General features: G+C 53.2%; 1 protein-coding gene across 1 annotated transcript in view; it reads left to right on the top strand.

The window, feature by feature from the left end:
- Positions 1-8,240, top strand: part of LOC123644001 (cytochrome c oxidase assembly factor 8) — a 32,213-nt gene extending 23,973 nt beyond the window's left edge. The window contains exons 4-5 of the mRNA XM_045560069.1: positions 4,603-4,693; positions 7,898-8,240. Of these exons, the coding sequence (XP_045416025.1) occupies positions 4,603-4,693; positions 7,898-8,000 (194 nt within the window). The 3' untranslated portion in view covers positions 8,001-8,240. The remainder of the gene's footprint in view (positions 1-4,602; positions 4,694-7,897) is intronic.
- Positions 8,241-26,115: the final 17,875 nt, after the last annotated feature.

The following is a 26,115-nucleotide window of genomic DNA, read 5'->3' as shown; positions in this document are numbered from 1 at the left end:
AGGAGGCAGCTGGGGGAGAATCTTCTAGAAAGAGGGAACAGCACGGAGGCTGGGTCAGAGGAACACATTTACTTAACCCTTAAAAAGTACCAGATGTTGTTTTAAATGCTCCATGTATTAAGTGATGCATCAGACAGATACAGTAGGCTCCCCTCGTCCATAGGGGTACATTCCAAGACCCCCAGTGGACACCTGAAACCAAGGGCGGTTCTGAACCCTGTTTTTCCTACACAGTCAGCTCTTGTGTCTGTGGGTTCTGTCTGCAGATTCAGCCAAGCACGATCAAAATATTCAAAACAAAAATAACAGTACAACAATAAGTAACTATTCACATAGCATTTACATTGTATTATAAGTAGTCTGGAGATAATTTAAAAGCACAAGGAAGATGTGTGTAGGTTATGAACAAATACTGCATTTTATGTAAGGGACTTGATCGTCCCTGGATTTTGGTATTCGAGGGGGTCCTGGATCCAGTCCCCTGCAGATACCAAGGGGCGACTGTACATCCGTTTCTAGGATAAAGTTTAATTTATAAATTATGCACAGTGAGGGATTAACAAAATAACTAATACGATAGAACAATACCACAATAAGCCAGCGTCGCTGCCCTTGCACGGGGGGCCGTTATTAAGGGGATGCAGGGCTTGAGCGCAGGCTCCCAGCCTCTGCACAGCAGGTCTGGTCCTCAGGGCAGCTAAGTGCCAGGGGGCGGGAGTGTCTGCAGCGGGACCGCAGGACAAGGGTGGTTCCCCTCCCGGGCAGGACGGACCCAGAGGTGGGGAGATTTCGTCACACTGCTTACATGGCCATACTTACTAATTGTTTATTTCTGGAATTTTCCATCTGATATTTCCGGACCTGGTTGACTGGGTGACTGAAACCATGGCAAGGGGAGCTGAGGGTGAGGGAGGGCTCCTGCACTGCCGTCATCTCCATCGCACGGTTGAGTAAACAGAGGCACGGAAGATACACCAAGCAGCCCCAAACTGTGTAGTCCGTGGCAGGGCTGAGGTGGGAACAGAGTGGTGTGGGTGTGGTCGCTGTTCATTCAAGCAATGTCCGGTCTGTCTCAGCCCCAGGCCCTGTCAGGTGCCAGAGAAGACCTGACTCTTGTCCCCTGTCTGTCGTGTGGCAAGGGAACACCCATGCTTGCGCCGTGCCACCTGAGTGTGTGTTTCTGTCTGTGTGAGTAAAGGGTTGGCGGAACATTCCCCTCTTCCGTGGAAACTGCCCTTGAGTCACCTGGCTAGCCCTGTCTCTGTCCTCCTGCGACCCCCGGTGAGCTGCAGGTTCAGCACCAGATGTGCCACCAGGTAGCATGTGCTTCACTGGAGTCGGCGGCTGTGGGGGGAGATGAGGGGGCCGCAGCCTGGGCAGGGGCCTGATCGCAGCCCCTCTGCCTGTCTGTGTGGGCATGCTGGGGGTGTGGAACCCCTGGCGCAGTGCCCATGGCTCTTACAAGAGATTGCGGTTCCTGTTCGGGGCTTGGAGGTCGTAAGCCAGAGGGCTCTCCTGCCCCCACCCGCACCCTCCACCCCAGCCCTGGTCTCATTCCCTCATCCCTACGCCCACCTGCACCCTCCACCCCAGCCCTGGTCTCATTCCCTCGTCCCTGCCCCCACCCGCACCCTCCACCCCAGCCCTGGTCTCATTCCCTCGTCCCTGCACCCTCCACTCCAGCCCTGGTCTCATTCCCTCGTCCCTGCCCCCACCCGCACCCTCCACCCCAGCCCTGGTCTCATTCCCTCATCCCTGCGCCATAGCTGGGTGGCATGAGCCTGGCCCTGGGCTGCCCTGCGGACTGCACTGCAGGTTGGCCCCGTGCTGGGCTGTGGTTCTTGTCCCGTGTGGCCTTGTCGGGCCTTGTGAGCGTGGGTGAGCTCTGCGAGTGGGCACCACACGGGAGCACGCAGAGGCAGGCCGTGCCAGTCTTTGTGTGTCAGCTGTCCCCACCAGCACTTGGCGTGTTACCTGGTTCTGTGTGTGCTGACTGACTTGGAAATGGGATGGTTAGGCCGTACCTATCCCAGGGATGGGCGGGCTCTCGAACCAGCATCCGTTCAGCTGGGAAACATTTCATTCCCTCGTAGCGGTGTGGAGCTCCTCTGCCCCGTCCAGGCACCGCCTCCCAGCACCTCCACGTGCTCACCAGCCCGGAAGCTCTCCCAGCCCCGTGGTTTCGGGGTTTGTATGGAGGCTCATTTGTTGGTGCGATTGATTACATTGGCCATTGCCGCTGTCTCCATCGAGAGCCCCTCTACCTCCCCGGAGGCTGGGGAGCGGGGTGAACGTTCCAAGCTTCTGACGGAGGCTCAGTCTTTCTGGTGGCCAGCCCCCGTCCCCAAGCTGTGCAGGAGCCCACCAAGAGCTGCCTCGTTACAACAAAAGAAGCTTCTGTCACTCTTTTCACTCGGGAAATTCTAAGGGTTTTAGGACCTCTGTGCCAGGAACTGGGGCCAAAGACCACATATCTTTCTAGGATACCACATGGGGCTTATGATAAGTCCACGTTTAACTTTTTGAGGAACTACCAAGCTGCTTTCTGAAGTGGCTGCAGCATTTTACATTCCCACCAGCCATGCATGAGAATTCCAATTTCTCTGCATCCTCACCAACATTTGTTCTTTATTGTCTTGTCTATTTGATTATAGCTGTTCCGGTGGGTGGGAAGTGCCTTCTCATTGTCTTTTTTTTTTTTTTTTTTTTGAGACAGAATCTCATTCTGTCACCTGGGCTAGAGTGCCCTCACAGCAACCTTAAACTCCTAACCTCGAGCGATCCTCTCACTTCGGCCTCCCAGAGTGCTAGGATTACAGGCGTGAGCCATCGTGCCTGGCCTGGATTGCTTTTGTAATGCTTGAGTCACAGCTGTAAGTGTGCCTGTCACTCAGATAGTATTCATTGTACCCAAAGTTTATCTATTTTTTCTTTCTTGTGTTTTAGGTGTCTATACACAAATATTACCTAATTTAAGATGATGAAAGTTTGTACCTGTTTTATTTAAGAATTTTAGGCCGGGCGCGGTGGCTCACGCCTGTAATCCTAGCTCTGGGAGGCCGAGGCGGGTGGATCGCTCGAGGTCAGGAGTTCGAGACCAGCCTGAGCAAGAGTGAGACCCCGTCTCTACTAAAAATAGAAAGAAATTATCTGGCCAACTAAAAATATATATACAAAAAAAAAAAAAATTAGCCGGGCATGGTGGCTCATGCCTGTAGTCCCAGCTACTCGGGAGGCTGAGGCAGTAGGATCGCTTAAGCCCAGGAGTCTGAGGTTGCTGTGAGCTAGGCTGATGCCACGGCACTCACTCTAGCCCGGGCAAGAAAGTGAGACCCTGTCTCAAAAAAAAAAAAAAAAAAAGAATTTTATACATTTTGAGTTAAGTTTTGCTTATGTTGTGTGGTAGGGGTTCAACTTATTCTTTTGTATTTGAATATCCAGTTGCCCCAGCACCATTTGTTGAAAAGACTATTCTTCCCCCTTGGATTGTTTTGGCACCCTCATTGAAAATCACTTACCCATAAATGTTTGGGTTTTTATCTGGACTCTAAGTTTCATTCCATTGATCTGTTTGCCTGTTTTTATGCCAGTACCACACTGTCTTAATTACTGTAGCTTTGTAGTAAGTTTTGAAATTGGGAAGTGTGAGTCTTCCAACTTTGTTCTTCTTTGTCAGGATCATTCTGGCTATTGGGGTTCTTTGCATTTCCATATGAATTTTAAGATAAGTTTGTCAGTTTCTGCAAAAAAAAAAAAAAGCCAGCTGAGATTTTAATAGGGATTGTGTTGAATCTGTAGGTTAATTTTTGGAGTGTTGCCATCTTAACTGTATTAAGTCTTCCAAACCACGAACATGGGATGTCTTTCCTTTTGTTTAGGTCTTCTTTCATTTCTTTCCACTGTATTTTTGTTTTTGTTTTAAGAGACAAAGTCTCTCTCTATCACCCAGGCCGGAGTACAGTGGTGCAATCATGGCTCACTGCAGCCTCAAATGCCTGGGCTCAAGTGATCCTCCCACCTCAGTCTCCCAAGTAGCTGGGACTACAGGTAAACGCAACCACACTCCGCTAATTAAAAAAAATTTTTTTGTAGAGACGGGGCACAGTGGCTCAGGCAGAGGCAGGAGGATCACTTGAGCCCAGGAGTTTGAGGTTGCAGTGAGCCATGATGACGCCACTGTACTCTAGCTGGGACGACAGAGTGAGATCCTGTCTCTACAGGGTCTCACTATGTTGCCCAGGCTGGTCGCCAACTCCTGGGCTCAAGCAGTCCTCCTGCCTTGACCTTCCAAAGTGCTGGGATTACAGGTGTGAGCCACGACGCCTGGCCTCCACTAGGTTTTGTAGTTTTCAGTATACAAGTTTTACATATCTTCTCTTAAATTTATTCCTAAGTCTTTATTATTTTTGATGCTATGGTAAATGGAACTGTTTTCTTAATTTTATTTTCAGACTGGTCATTGCTAGTGTATAGAGATAAACTGATGTTTGTATATTAATTTTGTATCCTGCAAACTTGCTGAATTCTTTTATTAACTCTAATTGTTTTTTTGTTTATCCCTTCTACTTAAGTCTTAATGTTTAAGTTGAAATTAATTTTCAGGTCAGAAAGCAACACTGAGTGCTGAAGAAATGGCTGGCTTTTACAAGGAATTTTTAAGTAAAAATTTTCAGAAGCACATGTATTATAACAGGTAAGTGCTTTACTTCCTTCCTAAAAATGTGAATATCACATCCAGATTAGGTAGGATTATTTTCTTACCCGAATTTCAAGATATTCATGTTTATATCAGAGGTAGAAGTTGCATGACTTTGTCAACTACATTTCTGCACCTTGAAATGAAATGACAGCTTTCAGTGACTTGCCTGGCAACCCCACAGCAGTTCCCACCCCTAGTGCTCGGAGGGTGGGTCCTGCACGCTTCTGCTGCGTGTTCCCCTGTGAGAAGCCGTGGTCTGGGGTAGGAAAAGCACAGGTTGAGTTGAAACATCTTCTGGCTGAAAGCAAGGAGGCCAAATGAGGCCAGCAGAGGTCACGGGCATCGTGTGAGACAGCACAGGACCCACTTGAAGGGACTCCCACTGGCCAAAGGTCTCACAAAGAAAAGTGACCATCCGAGACTGAGCCACAGACGGGATGAATCTGGGCAGAGGTCGTGTGATTGTCTTAGCTAAAGATGGGATTATGGGATTAATCAGAACCTTTAAAAGCTCCCTACTTCTGCCCAGAAATGGGACATTGCTACTTTGACACGGGAGTCTGCCAACCTCTTCATTCACTGGCAAATTAATAAACTCCTCTTTCCTTCTCCTCCAAAAAAAAAAAAAAAAAAGTGACCACAGTGGATTAAAACGATAGCAATTTTTATTTTTATTTTTTTTAGAGGTAGGGTCTTGCTCTGTCTCCCAGGCTGGAGTACAGTGGTGCAGTCATAGCCTCCTGCCTCGGCCTCCCAAAGTGCTGGGGTTATAGGCAGCAGCCACTACACCCAGCCAACAAGATATCAAATTTTAAAAAACGGCGTCAACTACACAAACATCTTTTCAGTCATAATGATGCTGACAAGAGCCTCTCTCTGGATATGGCTAGGCTGTTGGCTCACCGTTCTGAGAATTGATAAATGAAAGAATCCAAAGAATGTCAGCTTTGATGCCTTTCCTGTATCAAGGTATCCAAACGAAGGAGCATCCTTCGTAGTAGAAGAAACACAGCTAACGCAGAGTGATGGAGTTAGCAAATTAGCATTTTCCTAATGAGATAACGGATCTCGGCAGCAGTCATCCATCGCCGGTAGAACCACTGGCCAAGAAGGCTGATGGGGACTTCCTAAGGGGCAGGCTGGGCTGACACACCCGGCCCTGCCTCTCCACACCACACAGTGGGGCAGCCTGCGTGTGGTGCGGGGGCAGGCGTGCACCACCTGCGAGGTGTTCTTGCAGAAAACGGAATCACCAGGCCTCCAAATCTAAGTCCCAGTTTACGGGAAAAGGTAAAGGGGCTGGGGTGGGGGTGGTCACAGGAGACCATGTCTGAGTGTTAGCCTGAAGATACAGTCAGCCTAACTCAAAATGTTGGAAGTTCTACAAATTTGGAATTAGTTGGAAATTCCATCTAGTTTCTTCAACAAGTAACTAGAATAAGCGAAAATAAAAAAGTGGGGAGGGGGTAGACTAAGAGACTTTCTTTGGCTCTAGATTCAGACATACCATCTGTGAAAAGGTATTTTGGACAGATGGGGGAAATTGAATGGAGACTATAGATTAATTTGTATCATAAATTATATTCCATTTATCAGACAGAATGATGGGATTGTCGTTACGTGTTTTTAAAAAAGGCTTTAACTGGTTACAGATACATAACGACCTGTATTTACAGGTGATAGGTGATAGGAGGTGATGTTTGAGATTTGCTTTAAAATGTAACAGTGACAGAGCCAGGTGGGCAGGTACGACAAGACCTTGAACGTGATAGTGGGCGAGGCCGGATGAGCTCGAGGGTGGCGGTCTGACCTGAAGATCAGTCCTGCACATTAGTTCTGTGTCCAAGGCTGTCACGCGTCCTCCGAGCTAGTTCGGTTATTGAGTCAGGTGAGTGGACGTGCAGCTTGTCTGTACCATGCAGTCTCCGGTAGGCTCGGTGCTCCCTGTGCAGCTTGCAGGGTGAGGAGGACCAGCCTTACCCACGGCCAGGCCACAGAGGAGCCCAGGGACCACCTTTCTGTGCTGCCCACTGTCCCTGCGCAAACAGGACATGCGCAGTCTGCCTTTTCACCCACGTTGTCAGATCAGGTCATCTGGGTTAGTGAAGTGGAATCTGGCTTTTCCTCAGTCACGTAGGATTTTAATCCCAGTGGGATGCCAGGTTTCTTTCCCTGGAAGCCCTTCTTGCTTGTTTAGTGCCCCGCTTCTCATTCTGGCACCACTCGTGTGGCTAGAAATGTGAAGACCATGCTCGTGTGGCTTGGCGTCCAGCCACGTGTCTGTCCTCTGTCCTCACTGCTTTTGAGCGCTCGATCATTCTCCTCGCTTCCATGCTGAGGTTCGGTGAATCTCTCGAGTGCGGGGGGGGCACAGAAGTCCATGGTCGCGCGTTAGCTCGTCCGGCTGGGGTGCACTGGGGCTCGCTGGCAGTTCAGCTGCCAGGGGCTTAGCACTAAGAGTCTGGAATGTGTGCGTCCCCCTTTGGAAACTGTCCCAGCTTTGCCTATTCAGTGTGAAACTGCCAACAATGGGGTGAATTTGCAAGTTTTGGCACGTCCTGTAGACTGGCTCACCCGAGAGCCAGCCAGCCCAGCTGTGTGCGAACTCCATGGAGATGTTCGCATGGGAACTTCTGGAATTATCTCTTCAGGGACACAAATTACATAAAAGCTCAGATCATCTAGAAAAAGAGGATATGGACCTTTACGATGCTGGCACTTGTGATAAATCAGCTTCTCACAATGGAATGCTTTCATCACGTGCTTTTTATGCAAATAGGGTGCCCAAGCCAGTAGGCCCCCTGCGTTCCGCAGAGCCTGCTTTGCCAAGTGGTCTCCCCGTCATGCCACACTTGTCTCTCCAAGAACGCTGCAGGCCTCAGGCAGGGAGGTTTCCTGGGGCTCTTTTGGAGTCTTTCAGCAAAAAGCAAAGGAGCATTGATTGCAGCGACCTCCAGGAATGGAGGAATGGAGACGGTGGGGGAGCCCGTGCTGGGGGCCTGGCGGCGAGCCCTCCTGTCCCCTGGAGAAAGGAGATTCCATGGACAGTCGGGCTTCAGTGAGGGCAGGAAGGGGAGAGGCGGTGGGGAGGGCAGGACTGGCCACATGGACTTGCCCATGCTGGGAGCTGCCCGTGGGGTGGGCGGCAGGCCCAGGCCCTGGGGCTGTGTCACCTGTGCTGCTCCCCTGTCTCTACAGGGAGTGGTACAGGCGGAACTTCGCCATCACCTTCTTCATGGGAAAAGTGGCCCTGGAGAGGATCCGCAACAAGCTGAGAGCACAACAGAAGTCGAGCAATTAGGAGTCCGCTGTGACCCTGGCGCCCAGCGTCCAGGTCTCCAGAGAAGCAAGTGGTCATAGGGGCTCATCGTGCCAGGGCTCTAAAAACCGTCGGCCATCCCAGGAAGTCCCCTCCGCCTGCGTTTCAGGGCAGGTGGGCTGGGCGGGCCCGGAGAACGTGGGCCGTGGTTCCCTCCTGACTGTGGCTTCCACACTGGCTCCCTGTCACGCATGTGGTGGTAAATAAAGCCCAAGCACTGTGTGCCTGTTTCCTGTGTTTTGAGTTATACCAATATGAATAGAATATAAAAATATTAATAAAGTTTCACTTGGAAAAAACGTTAGTCCGATGATGGGAGTAGTTGAGTACCTGGCTGTGGTGTCAGTACCCGCCCTCACTGGGAGCAGGGAGCTGTGGCTCTGGGGTCCTCACAGGCTGTGCCCCGAATGAGACATGGTCATGCCGACACTGGTGCAGCCCTGGGGCCGAGCAGCTCCTTTGTCCGAGAGCTCTCGGTGATGCGAGGCAGAGCCTCAGTTTCCCCTGTTTTCCCAGGCAGCCGGCTTCCTGGATCTGGCCCTCTTCTTTTTAAATACTTTTAAAATCAGCATCGTTTGAGCTTGGGCTGTTGGTTATACAATGGTGAGGCCCTCTCTGTCCTGGCCGTGTAGCATGGGGTCACGGCCTGCAGGGGCACGCCTGCCTCCGCCACAGGTAAGTGACCTCTGAGCCGGGACACCGCGGAAGCGTGTCCTCCGAGGAGAGAGATGTTTGGAATTAGCCAAACACTACTCGGCAAACAGTTTGTATTCCAAAATGGGGCATGACAAAGTCATAAGGCTAAATTTGTTCTGTGGCTTAGACACTGCTGCCACCAAAGCTGATTTCCAAGGCCTCCGTGGGCCTGTGGGGGTGGGGAAAGGGGCAGAGCCTCGTCTCCCTGTGTCTGAAAAGCCCAGCGTGGTCCTTCACCCTGGAGTCTCCACAGCAGAGTGGGGGGCACGCGCCAGCCACACAGCGTTAACCACGAGTGTCACGGCAGGGGCTCCGCACCGACACACTCACGCAGCCCCTCTGCTCAGCTCCGCTCCCGCCCGTCACCAGTGCCTGTGACTCCCATGCGACTCAGTGTGACTCCGTGTGCCTGCAGAGGAGCAAGGCACAGCCTCCGGTGCCGGCATGAACGGTTTTCTAGCTTTCAGTTCCCCTCTCATCCCATCAGGTTTTAAACTGAAATGAAGATTATCTTCTACCCGGCAACGTGGCACTGGAATAAATAGCAACGCCCGGGATATAGTTTCTAATTCTCTTTGCACATCAATTCTTAGGGTTTTGAGAGTGACTTTTCACGAGCGGAAGACAAGTAGATGGTCTGAAAGGAAAGGTGTCTTTCAGGAGAGAGAGCTGTGGCGTGTGCCATCGCGCTGTTCCCGGCCTGCGAGGCACGGGAGGCGTGTGGAAGTGTAACCTCAGGGCTGCTGGCGGGGGCCTCTCAGACACTGTGTGTCCTGATCACACGCAGATGGCGAGGTCACTTTGGCCCTGAGTTGTTAGCCTGGCACCTAGGCGGCCCCATCACCGGGCAATGGAGTCTGCCCTCTTGCTGGTGGCTTTGTGATCAATACAAGTATTTACGTCGTACAAGATCTTTTGCCACCTGTCGCTGTTCTCTCATCACATTGCGTAACTGACCTCCTCAAGATCCTTGGGGCTCCTAGAGGCAAAGTTCTGGAGGTGTCGGGAAAGAGAAACTTACGAGAGCTCCAGGCAAGGGGGCCAGGTCCAGGTTAGAAGCCAAAGACCTCTGGAGTCAGACTGTCCAGGTCCCTGGAGCTTGGAAGGCCAGAGGTCACGACGCCCCCAGTGTCAGTCAAGGGCCACGAGTCTCAATCTCCGTCCACCTGCGGGTGAGCTGCCGGCCTTCTGACGGGTGGGCCTTGGTCAGGTCCCCCCGTCCAGTGGCAGCAGCTGCAAGCCAGGACTGGGGCAGAGTGACACGGGAGCCAAGCAGACTCAGGGCTCTCGTCCTCCACCAGAGCCCCTCAGGCCTAAGCCAAGGATGCTGCCTTTGAAGAGTGACTCGGGGCTGGGCGCGGTGGCTCATGCCTGTAATCCTAGCCCTCTGGGAGGCCGAGGCGGGTGGATCGCTCGAGATCAGGAGTTCGAGACCAGCCTGAGCGAGACCCCGTCTCTACTAAGAATAGAGATAAAAATTATCTGGCGAACTAAAAATATATATAGAAAAAATTAGCCGGGCATGGTGGCGCATGCCTGTAGTCCCAGCTACTCGGGAGGCTGAGACAGGAGGATCCCTTAAGCCCAGGAGTTTGAGGTTGCTGTGAGCTAGGCTGACGCCATGGCACTCACTCTAGCCCAGGCAACAGAGTGAGACTCTCTCAAAAAAAAAAAAAAAAAAAAAGAGTGACTGGGGACGAGCAGAAAGCAAACCATTGTTCCGCACTCGGAGGGAAGCACACGTGGTCCTTTGACTTTGTAAAGTAAAAGTTGTGAAAACAAAGTTTCCTTGAAAGGTGTCAGAGGAGCAGTGACCCACAGTGGCAGTGTCCTGGCTGGGAAGTGAGGTGGGAGTGGTGGGTGTCCTGACACCCCTCAGCGAGATGCGGGTCACAGGCAGTGCCCCCAGCCCTCAGCAGGCAGGCCACTTGCTGCTCCTCTAGTCCCTGTGCTGCTCCTGGAACCGTCCGTCCCACCAGACAGAAATTCTGTGGAAAGTAGGTGCCAGGGATTGGTAGAATATTTTTAGCAACTGAAGACCTAAGCATAGTTGAAATCTCAGTAACATATATGTTGTCCTGGCCGGGCGTGGTGGCTCACACCTGTAATTCAGCACTCTGGGAGGCCGAGGCAGGAGGATCGCTTGAGCTCAGCAGTTCGAGACCAGCCTGAGCAAGAGTGAGACCCCATCTCTACTAAAAAATAGAAAGAAATTATCTGGCCAACTAAAAATATATATAGAAAAAATTAGCCGGGCATGGTGGCGCATGCCTGTAGTCCCAGCTACTCGGGAGGCTGAGGCAGAAGGATCGCTTAAGCTCAAGAGTTTGAGGTTGCTGTGAGCTAGGCTGACGCCATGGCACTCACTCTAGCCCGGGCAACAGAGCGAGACTCTGTCTCAAAAAAAAAAAAAAGAAAAAAGAAAAATTAGCCGGGCATGGTGGTACACGTCTGTAGTCCCAGCTACTTGGGAGGCTGAGGCAGGAGGATTGCTTGAGCCCAGGAGTTTGAGGTTGCTGTGAGTTAGGCTGACACCACCGTACTCTAGCCAGGGCCACAGAGCAAGACTCTGTCTCAAAAAAAAAAAAATATATATATATATATATATATATATGTTGTCCTTTTGCATTAATTTTATTTAATGGCAAAGTGTTTAGCCTGATTCTTGGTGTTAACTGTCTAAATAGATTCTTAAATGCTCTAAGCAAATCAACGAGTAACGTCAAGCCGTTTTCCTATTTTGGATTCTTCAACATTTAAGATGAAATGATTGTGGTAAATGTTACTTTTGGTCACAAATAATGCAAATAAATTGTGATTAAAGTTTATTTTGACCCTAAAATTTGTATGCTCAGTTTTTTAAAAATTAGGTTAAGATGATTGTCACAGCCATATTCAAATAAAGTATTTCTGTGGACTTTTAAATGTTTGCAAAATAAAGCTTATCTCAGCGATGTATTTTATACCACTTTTCCCACAAAATGCATGTTTGATTAAATTCCACGTATTTTTAATGCTTCTGTCTTCTGAATTAAAAAGCAAAATAAAATTGAGCCTCTGCTTTTTGTGTTGGGTGGTATTTATAGATATTGGAGTTTTTTTGTTTTTTTGTTTTGTGGAGACAGAGTCCTGCTCTGTCGCCTGGGTTGGGGTACAGTGGCGTCAGCCTAGCACACAGCAACCTCAAACTCCTGGGCTCAAGCGATCCCCTAGCCTCAGCCTCCCAAAATGCTAGGATTGCAGTTGTAAGCTACTGCATCTGGCCAACATTGATTTTTTTTTTTTTTTGGAAATTTCAAAAGATTAATTAAAGGGGTACATGTGCTTTTTTTTTACAATGATATCTTGTATAATGCTTATGTCAGGGCTTTTGGTTTGCCCATCACCAGAATAGTGTTCCCTGTACCCAACAGGTAAGATTTTATCCCACAGCCACCCTCCCGACATTGACTTTTTAACTGTTCATATTCACCCCAAAAAAAGGGACTGAATGGTATGTGGCTGTCAAGTCCAGGGGGCCCTGCTGAAGCTGGCCTGGGTCAGTGACAGAAGGGACCTTGTCTTTCTTTGTGTTTACTGAGTGCTAATAATGTGGAGGAGGCCTCGTCTGCCTCCAGGCCTCGGCTTTCTGGCTGTAATAATGCCCCTCTGCCCCCTTTGCGGGCCCTGGCAGGGTTGGAAGTGGCAGGTCACAGGCCCTCCACAAGTGGTGGCACTGTGGCAGGTGATGATAACATCTTCCAGGAGACCCCTGCAGCAGCCGGAGGCTGGCCCACAGGCCGCCCTGTTGTGATTCCGGAGTGCCAGTGGCTGCAGGCCAGGGGAGAACCTTCAGGAGTTACCTGTGGGGGCCAAAGGGTCTCCCGGTCCTGAAGGCCACACTCACACTCCTCTTAAAGACAGCGGGATTGCATCAGGTTTGCAGGGAAGCCTTGTGCTCAGCTCAGAGCGTGTTGATCCTTTGCCCCCTGTTCTGACTGGCCCCTCAAGCTGTCTCTGCTGCGGGGAAGTGGCTGGTTCCGTTACGCCCCGGCTTTCTGGAAGCTTCTGCCGCCAGGAGGGTAGAGAGCCTCGGAGGGTCCTTTGTTCTGTAAATTTGCGGTGACTATTTTAGGCTTCTGATCATGTGGGAAATTATAGGACCACACTTTCTGTTCGCTGATTTTTTTTGCTGCCAGCATTGCTGTTTTCAGTTTTTTAAAAACAGAAACTTAAAAATAGCCATAGTGTGCTGACATTTTTTAAGTTAAAAATTTAACAATGCCTCTGTTAGCACAGGAAGGAGTAGACTACAAAGGAACAGCCTTTCTTTTTAAATAGACAATCAGTTTTTGCAAAGGGAGAGCTGAGGGACCCGTAGAGTTTGGGGTTCGGGTGCCACCAGCGCCTTTTCCTGCTTTGCAGCCCCGGGGTTTGGATTGACAAGTCTTGGTAGACTCCCTGTCAGACTCTCAAGCCTCTAGCATTTCTTGTTTTAAGGTGATCGCCTTCTAGCACATACCCCTTAGAAGGCCGTGCTGTGGCGCCTTCGTTTCTTTCCAGAGCCTTTGCATCGCGTTGTGCTTGGTTGGTGACCATCAGCAGGGCAGCCCCTGCCTCAGGGTGGACGCGGTCCTCCTGGGGACCAGACCTCGTGCTGTCACCCGTTGTGGCCTGTTGACCGGCTGTGCTGGCTTCTCCCTTGACTACAGGATGCGAGCATTTGAAGGGAGGAGGAGAGTGGGAATAGTTAAAAACCTGTCAACATTCATTCACCCGACAAAGGCAGGCAGAGCACCTGCTCTGTGCTGGGCACTAATCTTTTGTGGCTCCCCCTGAAGCGCTCAGAGACCTGCAGGGTTTAAGGTCCAAGAAAAAAACAGGCCCATAATGAAGACCCCACTAGACTGTCTTACGGAATCAACTAATCTGATTTTCATGTTTACATTCCCAGTTAATCATACGTTTTAATTATATTCTTAACTTTCAATTGCAGAAGCATTTCCACTTAAACATACAGCAATTATTTCTAAGTGCTAGTTAATAAAGGAAATAGCACTGTGAAATCAATAGCCTCTTTTATTTTTTAAAATTTATTTAGAGATGGGGTCTTGCTGTGTTGCCCAGGCTGGTCTTGAACTCCTTGGGCTCAAGCAATGCTCCTGCCTCAGCCCCCTGAGTATCTGGGACTATAAGTGTGTGCCACAACACCTGGCTTAATTGCCAATTTTTTTTTTTTTTTTTTTTTTTTTTTTTTGAGACAGAGTCTCGCTTTGTTGCCCAGGCTAGAGTGAGTGCCGTGGCGTCAGCCTAGCTCACAGCAACCTCAAACTCCTGGGCTCAAGCAATCCTCCTGCCTCAGCCTCCCGAGTAGCTGGGACTACAGGCATACGCCACCATGCCCGGCTAATTTTTTCTATATAGATTTTTAGCTGTCCAAATCATTTCTTTCTATTTTTGGTAGAGACGGGGTCTCACTCTTGCTCAGGCTGGTCTCGAACTCCTGACCTCAAGCGATCCACCCGCCTCGGCCTCCCAGAGTGCTGGGATTACAGGCGTGAGCCACCGCGCCCGGCCTTTAATTGCCAAATTTTAAAACATGAAATTTCAAGTAGGGATGTGCAAACATCTACGTGAACCGTTCTGGGGCCCTGACATCCTCCACAGCTTCCATCTACTCCCCGTAGAGGGCACCTGTCACGCTCCTTACCTGGCCTCACCTATCAGGTGTAGTAGCCTAGAATGCCCTCACAGCTCCACCCAACCCCTGCCCCGAGCCAGTCAACCGTAAACTCCTGCTTACACTATGAGACTTTGCCCCCAGAGAAACTTTCCAGGGGTTGTGAAGCCAAGGGTGTAGGCCTGGTGCTTCCTGTGGATGAAATCAACTCAGCAAAGTAGAGCTGAGAATCGGAAAGAGGAAGATTGCAGACAGGGACGTTGGGGTGCTTGGATCCAGCCATGCCTGAGGCCCCAGATCGACCTCCAACTGTCAGGTGAATATTTGCTTGAATGAATGTGATTCAAGTTTCTTTCCCCTGAACCCAGAAAGAAGCCCGCCTGACCCTATTACCTTACATACCCATGCCCAGAGCAGCATCCGAGTCTCCGTCCTTGGGGGTTGGGGGTTGGCGAAGGGAGTCAGGTGGTCTGTGTGCATTTCAGTCCACACCCAACCGGCTCTGAGTCCCAGGGTCCACCTGGAACTAAGTCAGCCTGGCAGGGCCCCTGAGTCCATCTCTGGGCCTGACCGTCAGAGATGTCGCCAGCTGGTTTCAAACAGCCTGAGAGACCCCTGGGAGGTGAGCGCTGGTGTGGGGAATGAGTAGTAAGATGCTCACAGAGAGGAGAGTTTGTCCTAGGTGAGTGCCGGGGGCCTCCCCCTCAGACTCCCACTCGGCCAATGGCCTTGCCACTTGAAAATGAACATGCCCAGCCTGAGCAAGAGCAAGACCCCATCTCCACAACAAATAGAAAAATTAGCCGGGCATGGTGGCGCATGCCTGTAGTCCCAGTTACTGGGGAGGCTGAGGCAGGGGGATTGCTCGAGCCCAGGAGTTTGACAAGGTTGCAGTGAGCTATGATGACACCACTGCACTCCAGACAGAGCAAGACCCTGTCTAAAAACCAAACCAACAAAACAAAAAAAGGAAAATGAACATGCCACTGTTATCCAAAACATACAAAGAACTTCTAAAACTCAATAGTAAGACAATGAACAACCCATTAAAAAGTCGGCAAAAGATCTGAACAGACGCCTCACCAAGAACGTATACAGATACAAAATAGCACGTGGAGAGATGCACATGGAAACAATGAAATATCACTGCACCTGTTAGAATGGCCACTGACAAAGCACTGACGACACCAAGTGCTGGCGAGGAGGAGCCGCAGCGGGACTCCCGTCCGTTGCTGTGGGAGTGCAAAGCGGTGCAGCCACTTGGAGACCGTTTGTCGGTTTCTTACAGAACCAAACATGCTCTCACCGTATGATCCAGCTATCATGCTCCTTGGTATTTACGCAAAGGAGTTGAAAACAGTCCACACAAAAACCTGTGCCCTGATGTTTACAGCAGCTTAGTTCATAACTGCCAGATTTAGAAGTAACCAAGTTATCTTTCAGTAAGTGAGTGGATAAATAAACTGTGGAATATCCAGACAATGGAATATTATTCAGCACTAAAAAATTAACGAGCTATCAAGCCAGGACGAGACATGGAGCAGTCTTAAACGTGTGTCACTAACTGAGGGAAGCCAGTCTGAAAGGCTGCGAACTGCATGGCTCTAACTGCACGACACTCCGGCAAAGGCAAAGCCGTGGCGAGAGTCAAGAGACCGGCAGCTGCTGGGGGCTGGGGCAGGTGCTGAACAGGGGGAGCAGAGACTTAGGGCAGTGAAACTGCTCCGTATGATACTACAGCGGGGGACACATGTCATTATGCGTCTGTCAGAACCCATGTACTGCACCAAGAGGGAACCCCCTCGTAAACCGTGGACTGGGGTGATAAAGCCGTGCCGTTGTGGGTTCACCGATTCTAGCAAACGCACCACTCCGGTGGGGGTGTGGATAGTGGGGGAGGCTGTGGGGTGCACAGGGTACACGGGAGATCTCTGTACCGTCTGCTCAGTTTTGCTGTGAACCTAAAACCGCTCTAGAAAATAGTTTATTTAAAAAACAAAAACGGGTGGGCGTCCCTCCTGGCTGCCTGCGCTGTGGGCGGACGCCCAGGCGTGTCCTCTCCAGAGTGGCACGAGTCCTCCCTCTTTCTCCTGAGGCTTCAGTTTCCTCCTCGCCTCCTTGCAGACCTGCTAGGGTCCCTCCTCCCAACAAACAACAAAACTCCTTTCCTTGATCCTGCCATCCTCTGCCGTCTCCCACCAAACTTGCTGAAGGACATCCCATTCTCATCTGGGACGCCTGTGAACCGGTTCCCTGGACGGGCACAGCTGGGGAAAGCCCTGCCTGGGTGGCCTTCCTGCCCCCTGCACCCACGAGTGGCCCCGAGCCTCCGCCCCTCCCGGGTCCACTTGCAGGCATTGCTGCGAGGCTCGGTCTTGCTGTGGCCGTTTTTCATCCACTCTGGTCCCGTAGCCGAGGCAAAGCCCCAGAGCTCCCCGGGTCACTCCTCCTGCCCCTTTTCTTTCTGCTGTTGCTGCTGATTGCAGATGAAGAGGTCGTTTGCTTTTCCTTAAGGGCCGTGAACTAAGCATCTGACACGCGCCAGGCCCGTGCTGAGCAGGATATACTGGTTCACACTTGACAGAGGCTCTGCGGGTCACAGCAGCACTGAGCCAGGAGTGGGCCCCGGGCCTGTGGCACCTCCGCCAGCCTCCACACCTTACCTGGAGCCCGTTTGAAGTCCCAAGCTCAGTGTTCACAGCTGCACACAGCAGCCTTGCCAGCCTCCTTTTTGCTGCCCCTTCCTGGGTCCCTTTCCTGCCCTGAGCTGCCCTGCAGAGCACCCTCCTCCCCGAGGACCCTGGGCAGCCCGGCCGGAAGACTGGGGAGCTCCAGGGGCCTCCATCTGTACCACGTCCAGGGCTGTTCAGGGGACCAGGCTGACCAGCGTGTGGCTGTCCCACCCAGCAGGAGGGGCTCCCAGGCCAGGCCTTGTCGCGTCTCGGGGCCTGTGCCTGAATGCAGGGCTGTGGAGGAGGAGGGGGGAGTGCGTGGGGGTGGGCAGCCTGGCGTGCCCTCCACGTGCCCCTGTGAGGCTCAGAGGCCAAACAGTTAAGATGCGGATGCGTGTGTGTGAAAACACACAACCATTCCAACCACTTTCCAGCGCACAGGTCAGGGGCATTCAGAACGTTCATGTTGTACAAGCTCACCCATATCCATGTCCACAACGTTTTCATCTTCCCAAGTGGAAACTCTGTCCCCGTCAAACACTCTCCATTTCCCACCCCCGGACCCTGGCAACCACCATTCCACTTCCCACCTCTCTGGGGGCCTCATGCGAGTGGAATCCTACAGTATTTGTCCTTCTGTCACTGGCGAATTTCACTGAGCATCACGTCCTTGAGGTCTGTCCGCGCTGTAGCAAGTGCAGACGCGTTTGTTGCGGACAGATACAACTGGGCCCGGGTCTCAGCTCTGGCACCTGAGCCCTCTGAGCCGCAGGCACCACTGTGGACTGGGAATGGTGACCCCTCAGAGCAAAGGGTACGTGAGGGGTCTGCCGAGGGTCCTGGGAGGACAGAGCGTCCTTACTCAGCGCTACTCATGAGCACCTACTGCATGCCAGGCCTGGGAAGAGCTGTGACCTGAGGGCCGCCCACCCTCCCCCAGCCGGCGACGCCCCTGCCCAGACGCCTGCTCCCCTCGGGGCTGCCAGGAGAGTCATCTCTTTCCTTTTATGCTGTTGGAAATGAGCTGATCAATGTCCCGGAGGAGTCCAGGCTGCTCACGCTGCGTTTTGGGCTGCTTGGCTATTGATCGGCAGGGTTAACTGTCTTCGCTCTGCCCTGAGTCAGCCCTTTGGGGGAAAGTGCAGGAAGGGCTGTTGGAGGAGGTGGCCACAGGGGCTCCTGTGCAGGTGTTCGGGGGCCATGCGCTCCTCTGGGCCGCCCCACCCAGGCACCCACTCACCCCGAGACTCGAGCTTGCTGCCAACACAGATCCGCGGCTGGGTACAGGCTGGAAAGATCTGACACAGAGAAAGCCAGAGCGGTGAGCAGAGAGGCCCTGGGAGGAGCCGTCTGTCTGTCTGGTCCCCCACGCCCGCCGGCCACACCGGGGCTAAGCAGCACCTGCAGCTGCTGGGCTGGTGTGTGACAGGCCGGTCAGTCTGCTGGGAACTGCTGTGTGCAAAGAGGACCTGGTCTGTAACCGAAGGCCGTGTCCTGCGTGGGCTTGGTGCCCCCCAGCCTGGCCCCAGGGTCCCAGACACCCAGTGCAGCCCCGGCCTGGGGCAACGTCCACCCTGGTGGGGATGCGGCAGGACGCCCGGCAGGGCCACGGCAGACCCAGACCCGCATTTGTGGCCAGGCCTTATTCCAGCCAGAAAGTGGGGCCGCCCGGAAACACATCTGGCTGCAGACGTGGAATCTGACCATCTGGTCAAAGGGACACAGGCCCCAAGGTCACCCAGGGACGTGGCCTCTTCCCGGGCAGGGCTGTGACCATCTCGTCACGTGGTGCCTGGCATGGAGTAGGCCTCTGACAAACGTGTTAAGGGAACGCAGCTAGGGGGTCTGGGCTTTTTTAGCAAATAGTAAGAACAGAGCAAATAACATCGGCACCCTCGGAGCAGCCCTCGGGGGTCTTGGGGCTCCTCTCACCGCCGGCCATGGCTCGCACTCAGCCCGGGCCCTGCGCGCTGCTGCAGCCCTGCGCCGACCCGGCCCAGTGCAGTGCCCCTGCCAGGTGCCAGCGGGGAGGACGGTGCTGCGTCACCACTGCAGGTGCTGGGGCTCACCGGTGAGCCAAGGGCAGAAAGCCTCGTGGGGCGACAACGGGACGCAAATTTCATGCCTTGTTAGGCAGTGCTGAGTGCTGGGGCGCTGGGGGCACGCAGAGGGCGAGGGAGCCGGACTGGGGCAGGAGCGTCCCAGACCGTGGGCACCACGACCAAGGCAGGTCACGAGCAGCAGGACAGCGGGGTGGGGGCCGCGGGAGCCCAGGGCGGGGAGATGGTTACACCTGGGCTTCCACCCGAGTGCACTGGGGAGCGCCGAGGGGTCTGGAAGGGAGGGCCGTGGCCTGATCCCTGTGGGGTGCAGCAGGGGTGGGGAGGACGAGCGGGGAGCCCCGTAGCTGCTGGTGAGACGCGTGTGGCTCTGACCAAGGGGTGGCGGGGACAGTGGGGCCTAGGACTGCACTGCGTGGTAGGGGCCACTGGCCACGTGTGGTGATTACATTTCAATTACTTCGGTGAGATTAAGACTCAGCCCCTCAGGCACACAAGCCACCGCTCAGGTGCTCACAGGCCCCCTGTGGCCAGGGCTGCCCTGCTGGACGTCACAGACCCAGAGCATTCCCGCTGTTGCAGAGTTCTCTTGGACAGTACCGGCCTAGGAGGTGCTAGAGGCGTGTTGCTCCTCCTTTGGCCAGCGGGTATTGCTTGTGCCACCTCTGTCGTGAGAAAGGCCCTGCTGGGCCCAGGGGACACAGAGACTGTCTACAACCCCATTGCCAGGCCAGGTCCTGGCCAGGTCCCAGGTGCTGGGCCCCAGCTGAGCAGCGGGGGCAGGTTGGAGCAGGGGGCCCAGGAGGGGACGCAAGAGGCTGTGTCCACAGGTGGACAGGCGGGCCGTCCAGGTGAGGGTCAGCCCAGCAGGCGCAGCGCCCGACCCAGGAGGGAGAGGGTCCAGACGTCCTGAGCCAGGCCTGGCCGCTGCAGCTTTTCCTAGGAAGCTGGTGTCAACGGAAGAGAAGCCAAACTCTGTAAAATAATTTTTTCTTTATCTTTTTTTTTTTTTTTTTTTTGAGACAGAGTCTCACTCTGTTGCCCGGGCTAGAGTGCCATGGCGTCACGTCAGCCTAGCTCACAGCAACCTCAAACTCCTGGGCTCAAGCGATCCTCCTGCCTCAGCCTCCCGGGTAGCTGGGACTACAGGCACACGCCACCATGCCCGGCTAATTTTTTCTATTTTTAGTTGTTTGGCTAATTTCTTTCTATTTTTAGTAGAGACAGGGTCTCGCTCTTGCTCAGGCTGGTCTCGAACTCCTGAGCTCAAGCAATCCTCCAGCTTTGGCCTCCCAGAGTGCTAGGATTACAGGCGTGAGCCACCACGCCCAGCCTGTAAAATAATTTTAAAGAGATTTATTCTGAGCCAAATTTGAGGACCGTGGCCCAGAGCCACACCCAAGAAGCCTTGAGTTGAGCAAGTGGACTCGCTGTGGCTGGGTTACAGTTTATTTTTGTACATTTCAGGGAGACAGGCGTTACAGGTCAAGTCATAAATCAATATGTGGGAGGAGCACATTGGTTTGGGCTGAAAAGGTGGGACATCTTGAAGGGGGAGGTGGGCTTACAGGTTATAGGTGGGTTTAAAGACTCTTTGACTTGGTTTTTTTTTTTTTCTTTTTTTTGGAGACAGTCTCGTACTGTCGCCCAGGCTAGAGTGCCGTGGCGTCCTCCTAGCTCACAGCAACCTCCAACTCCTGGGCTCAATCAATCCTCCTGCCTCAGCCTCCCAAGTAGCTGGGACTACAGGCATGTGCCACCATGCCCGGCTAATTTTTTTCTATATATTTTTAGTTGTCCAGATAATTAAAGACTCTGACTTGTAATTGGTTAAAGACATGATGCTTTGTCTAAGGGGTTGGAATGTTCAGATAAGTAAGTCTGTTAATCAGAGACAAGCCACTGGACATGCACTTGTGTAAACTGAGGACCTACGGGTGTGTCTCACTTACCCTTAGGCCTGCTAATGGGTTGCAAAGGGTGACTCCAAGAAGGGAGGGAACACGATGAGGGAGGTCTGACTCCCTCATTGCGGCAGGCAGCTTGGTTTGAGGATATCCCCTTGGCCAGGGCGGAGGGTCCATTCAGCCAGCCAGTGGGGGGAGCCATAAGATTTTATTTTTGTTCACACTGGTGAGAGGGACACCGTTGTCCGGGCTTTGGCCACGGCCGCACGGCTGGTGAGCCTTTGTGACGTCTAAGCTGGGGAGTTAGCTCCACTGCAGATTCTGAACCTCACAGGAGAACTGCAACGTGACCTAGCTTGTTTCTGATGTCCTATGCTGATTACTTGCTGAAACGACACTATTTTGGACGTGTTGGGTTCAGTAAAATATATTAAAAAGGAAGGGAATCCTGACACAGGCTACGACATGGAGGAACCTTGAGAACATTACGCTGGGTGACATAAGCCCGTCTCACAAGGACAAGTAAAGAGCTGTGAGGTCCGGCTCTGTGAGGCCCCTGGAGGGCAGACCCAGACAGACGGGCTCGGGCGGGGCCAGGGGCTGGCAGGAGGGCAAATGGGGGGTATTTCATGCCGACAATTTCAGTTCTGCAGGATGGAAAAGTTCTGTGGCCGTGGGGGCACAGCAGTGCCATGTTCTTAATGTCACTGAAATGCACACGTGAAGTGGTTAAAATTGTGAATTTTGGGCCGGGCACGGTGGCTCACGCCTGTAATCCTAGCACTCTGGGAGGCCGAGGTGGGTAGATCGCTCGAGGTCAGGAGTTGGAGACCAGCCTGAGCAAGACCCCGTCTCTACTAAAAATAGAAAGAAATTATCTGGCCAACTAAAAATATATATAGAAAAAATTAGCCAGGCATGGTGGCGCATGCCTGTAGTCCCAGCGACTCGGGAGGCTGAGGCAGGAGGATTGCTTGAGCCCAGGAGTTTGAGGTTGCTGTGAGCTAGGCTGACGCCACGGCACTCACTCTAGCCTGGGCAACAAAGTGAGAGTCTAAAAAAAAAAAAAAAAAAAAATTGTGAATTTTTTGTTACATATATTTGTCCACAAGTTAAAAAATTTTAATAATTTTGATAAAATTTGCTGAAGAAACAAACTCTGTGTACGTAAAAGTAAAGTTACTCCCACCTGCTTCTTTTTCACCTTTTACTGCGGCCCCCAGACAGTTTTTAGTGGCCCGGAGGCTCCTCGTGGGTCTGCGTGGCAGCTGGGCTGGCGGAGGCCTGCGGGTGCCGGGTGGCGGCTGGGCCGCACAGAGGTGGTGCCCGAGCAGGCGGTCGCCAGAGCATCTGCAGGGCGGAGCGTCAGGAGTGCGTGGGGCCGAAGACGCCGGGGAGATGGAACCTGACTCCAGACTTCTGGCCTCCAGAACTGGAGACGAAATTTCCATTTGTTCTAATAACTGCTGTGGTTCTGTTTGTGCTAATCTGTAACAGCAGCCACAGCAGACGTACACTTTGCAGAATTAGAGATGAGGACGGAGCGGCAGGTGGCACTCGGCAGCCTTTGGGGACCAGATGGGGTCGATGTGCAGCCGAGGAAAAGGAGATTTATGTCTGGGGGTGGACAGAGCCTGCGTGTCAGCAGCTTCTAGAGGGAATCGATAGGTGGAAGTTGCCAGAGGCCGTTAACAGCCTCTCGGAGGAGCCAGGCTGCGGAGCTGGGACAGGGGTAAAAGCTTCAGCCTGGTTTCCTTCAGCAGCAGGGTGGGCTGTGGGCCCAGGGGACGGGGGCACAGAAATGGGACTTGGGCGGAGGCCTTGCAGCCAGTTTCCCCTCTCGGTTTGTCCATCTGTAAAATGGGCTGGTGCTCCCTGTGCTGGCTGGTGTGAGGTGCTCTGTGCCAACACGTCTGTGCCTACTGAGGTTCTGTGCAGATGGGGGAACCACAGGTGCTGGGAGCAATAGACACCCCCAGCCGGCCGCAGGCTCACCCCGGGATCTTCTCAGCAGGACCTAAGCTAAGCCAGCCTTCCCGGCTCCCGTTGCACATTTCCTTCCTTCGTCTGCGTCTCCTGCAGAGCTGGGCAGGGTGGGGCCGGCTCTGCCCTCCTCCTGTTTCTGCAGGTCTGGACGTCCCCTCTTCACAGGTGACAGGCAGTGGCTGGAACTGTGTGGGTGCTCTAACCCCACCTCCCACCCCCAGATCACCGTTCTCCTGGGCGTTGCCCAAGGCGTGTGGCTCAGTTGGACCAGCACAGCGATGAGTCAGGAGGAGACGAGTGACCTTCTCCCCCCAAACCTGACTGTGAATCCATCAGATCACGGGGGCCCAAGAGAGCTGCGGAGAGAGGAGCCCCGCGTGAGCAGTGTCCGCAGGAAAACTTCACAGGCCGCTCAGCCATCTGCCAGTGCGGGCTGCCTGGGAGGGACAAGGGAAGCCAGCTGGGGGCAGGAAGGCGGGTCCCTGGAGAAGACTCACCCCAGGGAGGTTTACCAATAGGAGAGGAGGGCCAGGGCCCGGAGGCACCCCATGCACCCCGCCTCTGGGGTGGGGCTGCTGCTCCCAGGAACAGGGTTTGTGGACTCGAAGAAAAAGGTGAGGCTGCCAGAGGAGCCAGGGCTGAGGCAGAGGCTGCCCCCCACTTCCCTCCCGACCCCATCCTGCCGCTGCACCCTCCCAAGGCGCGTCCACGTGGGCCCACACCAGGTGGTGCCAAGTGTCCTGGCCACAGAGGTGGGTCCAGTGTGGGCCTGTGACCTAAGAAGGTGGAATCCAAGGGAAGCCTGGGGCATTTATTGATGGCAGGGAGGTGACGAGCTCTCTCCTTGTGGACGGGGAGGTACAAAGATGTGGTGTCTGAGCTGAGTCAATATTTACTTTTACATAAATATTTTAAAGATAGTTTATAGCACTATGCAGAAAGTGACGCTGACTTTTGTTTTTCAACATTGTGAAACATGCTTAAGAATGTACAAATTTTTAAGGCTGGGCATGGTGGCTCACGCCTGTAATCCTAGCACTCTGGGAGGCTGAGGCGGGTGGATCATTTGAGCTCAGGAATTCGAGACCAGCCTGAGCAAGAGCGAGACTCTGTCTCTACTAAAAAATAGAAAGAAATTAGCTAGACAACTAAAAATATATATATATAAAAAATTAGCCGGGCATGGTGGCACATGCCTGTAGTCCCAGCTACTCGGGAGGCTGAGGCAGGAGGATCGCTTGAGCCCCGGAGTTTGAGGTTGCTGTGAGCTAGGCTGACGCCACGGCACTCACTCTAGCCCAGGCAACAGAGCAAGACTCTGTCTCAAAAAAAAAAAAAAAAAAAAGATGGGGTATATGAACTGCTGTAGCCATTCCTGCTGCCACAAAGGGAGCCAGGCTGAGGTCTAACCACACACTCTTGGGGAGGCAGAGCCAAGAAAGCTGCCAGACACAGGAGGCCCCGATGGTGGGGCCAGAAGTACCAGGGCTTCCCAGGCGCCAGGAATGTCCTGTTTCTGGATCTAGGTGGTGGCTGTGGGGTGTGCTCACTTTGTGAAGGTTTATCAGGTGGCACCTGGAATGGGCGTGCTTTTCTAGTGTATGTTCTGTGTCACTGAAGTGCACATTAAAAAGGAAGAGGCCGGGTGCGGTGGCGCACGCCTGTAATCCTAGCACTCTGGGAGGCCGAGGTGGGAGGATCACTTGAGGTTAGGAGTTCCAGACCAGCCTGAGCAAGAGCGACTTGTCTGAGGCAGGACTAGTCTCACAGAAGCAGGAGAAGCCTCCGGAGAGCTGTCGGGAGGCCAGGCAGGGGGAGCTTGGGTAGCAGCTGAGGGACGCGAGCGTTTGTCAGCACGAAAGCTGGAGGCTTCTTTGGTGCTAGAGCTTGGACGTTTGTCCCCTCCAAACCTCAGTGGAAACGTGACCCCAGTATTGCAGATGGGCCTAATGGGAGGTGCTGGGTCACGGGGCAGACCCCTTACGATCGGCTGGGCGCCCGCCGTGCAGTAAGGCGCGAGTTCTCGCTCCATTAGTCCCCTCAAGAACTGGTTGTTAAAAAGAGCCTGGCTCGGCCCCGGCTTCCTCTCCCACCGTGTGGTCTCTGCACACGCTGCCCCCCCTCCCCCGCCCGCCGTCTTCCACCGTGAGTGGAACAGCAGATGCGGGTGCCATGCTTCTCCCGCACTCTGCAGGGACATGAGCCAAATAAACCCCTTTTCTTTACAAAGTACGGAGCCTCGGTGTTCCTTCATAGCAACACTAACTGGACTGAGACACACAGGCACCAGCAGATCTGTTCTTGGTGCCGCTGGGGATCGTTGGCATTGTCTTCTACTCCCCTAAACTCTTACCTGCTTACAGTGGCTTGGTCAGCTTTCTCCTCCTGCCGGTGTGGCCTCCCAGATGGGCCAGTGACTCTCACCTCCTGCTCTTGAGACCCTTCCACAGTCTCCTCCTGCCCCTGTAGAGCTGACCTGCGTGTCCAGTAGGGTACTGTGGAAATGCTGGCACGTGACTTCTGCGCCTAGGTCCAGGGCCTGCTAGGAAACGGAACCCACCCCAGGTGGTTTTCACAGAGAGACGTCAGTGGAGGGGCTACTCCCAGAGGTGCAGGCAGGGTTAGCCAACGAGGAAGGGGGCAGCAGGGGTGGCCACAGGGGGCTGCCTGGCTGCAGTCACGGAGGGTCCAGCCGCTGTGACGGGGGGAGGAGGAACGGTCCCAACGCCTCCTCCCATGCCCTGGCCTCCGAAGGAGCTCAGGGGTGCAGCCTCCCAGGGCCTAACGCAAACAGAAAGGAACAGAAAGTGGATGTGGGTGGGGCAAAGAGGACAGGGAACCAGGCGCCAGAGAACACAACGTCCCGGTGCAGAGTCGAAAGCCGCGGTGCTGCCGAGGCATTCCCTCTCGCCAGCCGACGTGCACGTTCAGCACAGCCCCACTCGTGACCCACCCAGCTTTCTTATAGACACTGATAAGCTGATTGTAAAATTTTTATGGAAATACAAAGGACTTAGAATATCTAAACTAACCTGATAAGAGAAGAATCAAGTTGGAGGACTTATACTGCTTGACTTTGAACCTTAACTACTAAACTACACTGGTTAAGGCAACATG

Source organism: Lemur catta, chromosome 1 (genome assembly GCF_020740605.2).
Source record: "Lemur catta isolate mLemCat1 chromosome 1, mLemCat1.pri, whole genome shotgun sequence".
Lineage (NCBI taxonomy): Eukaryota > Metazoa > Chordata > Mammalia > Primates > Lemuridae > Lemur > Lemur catta.
This window is presented reverse-complemented; position numbering and strand designations above follow the sequence as displayed.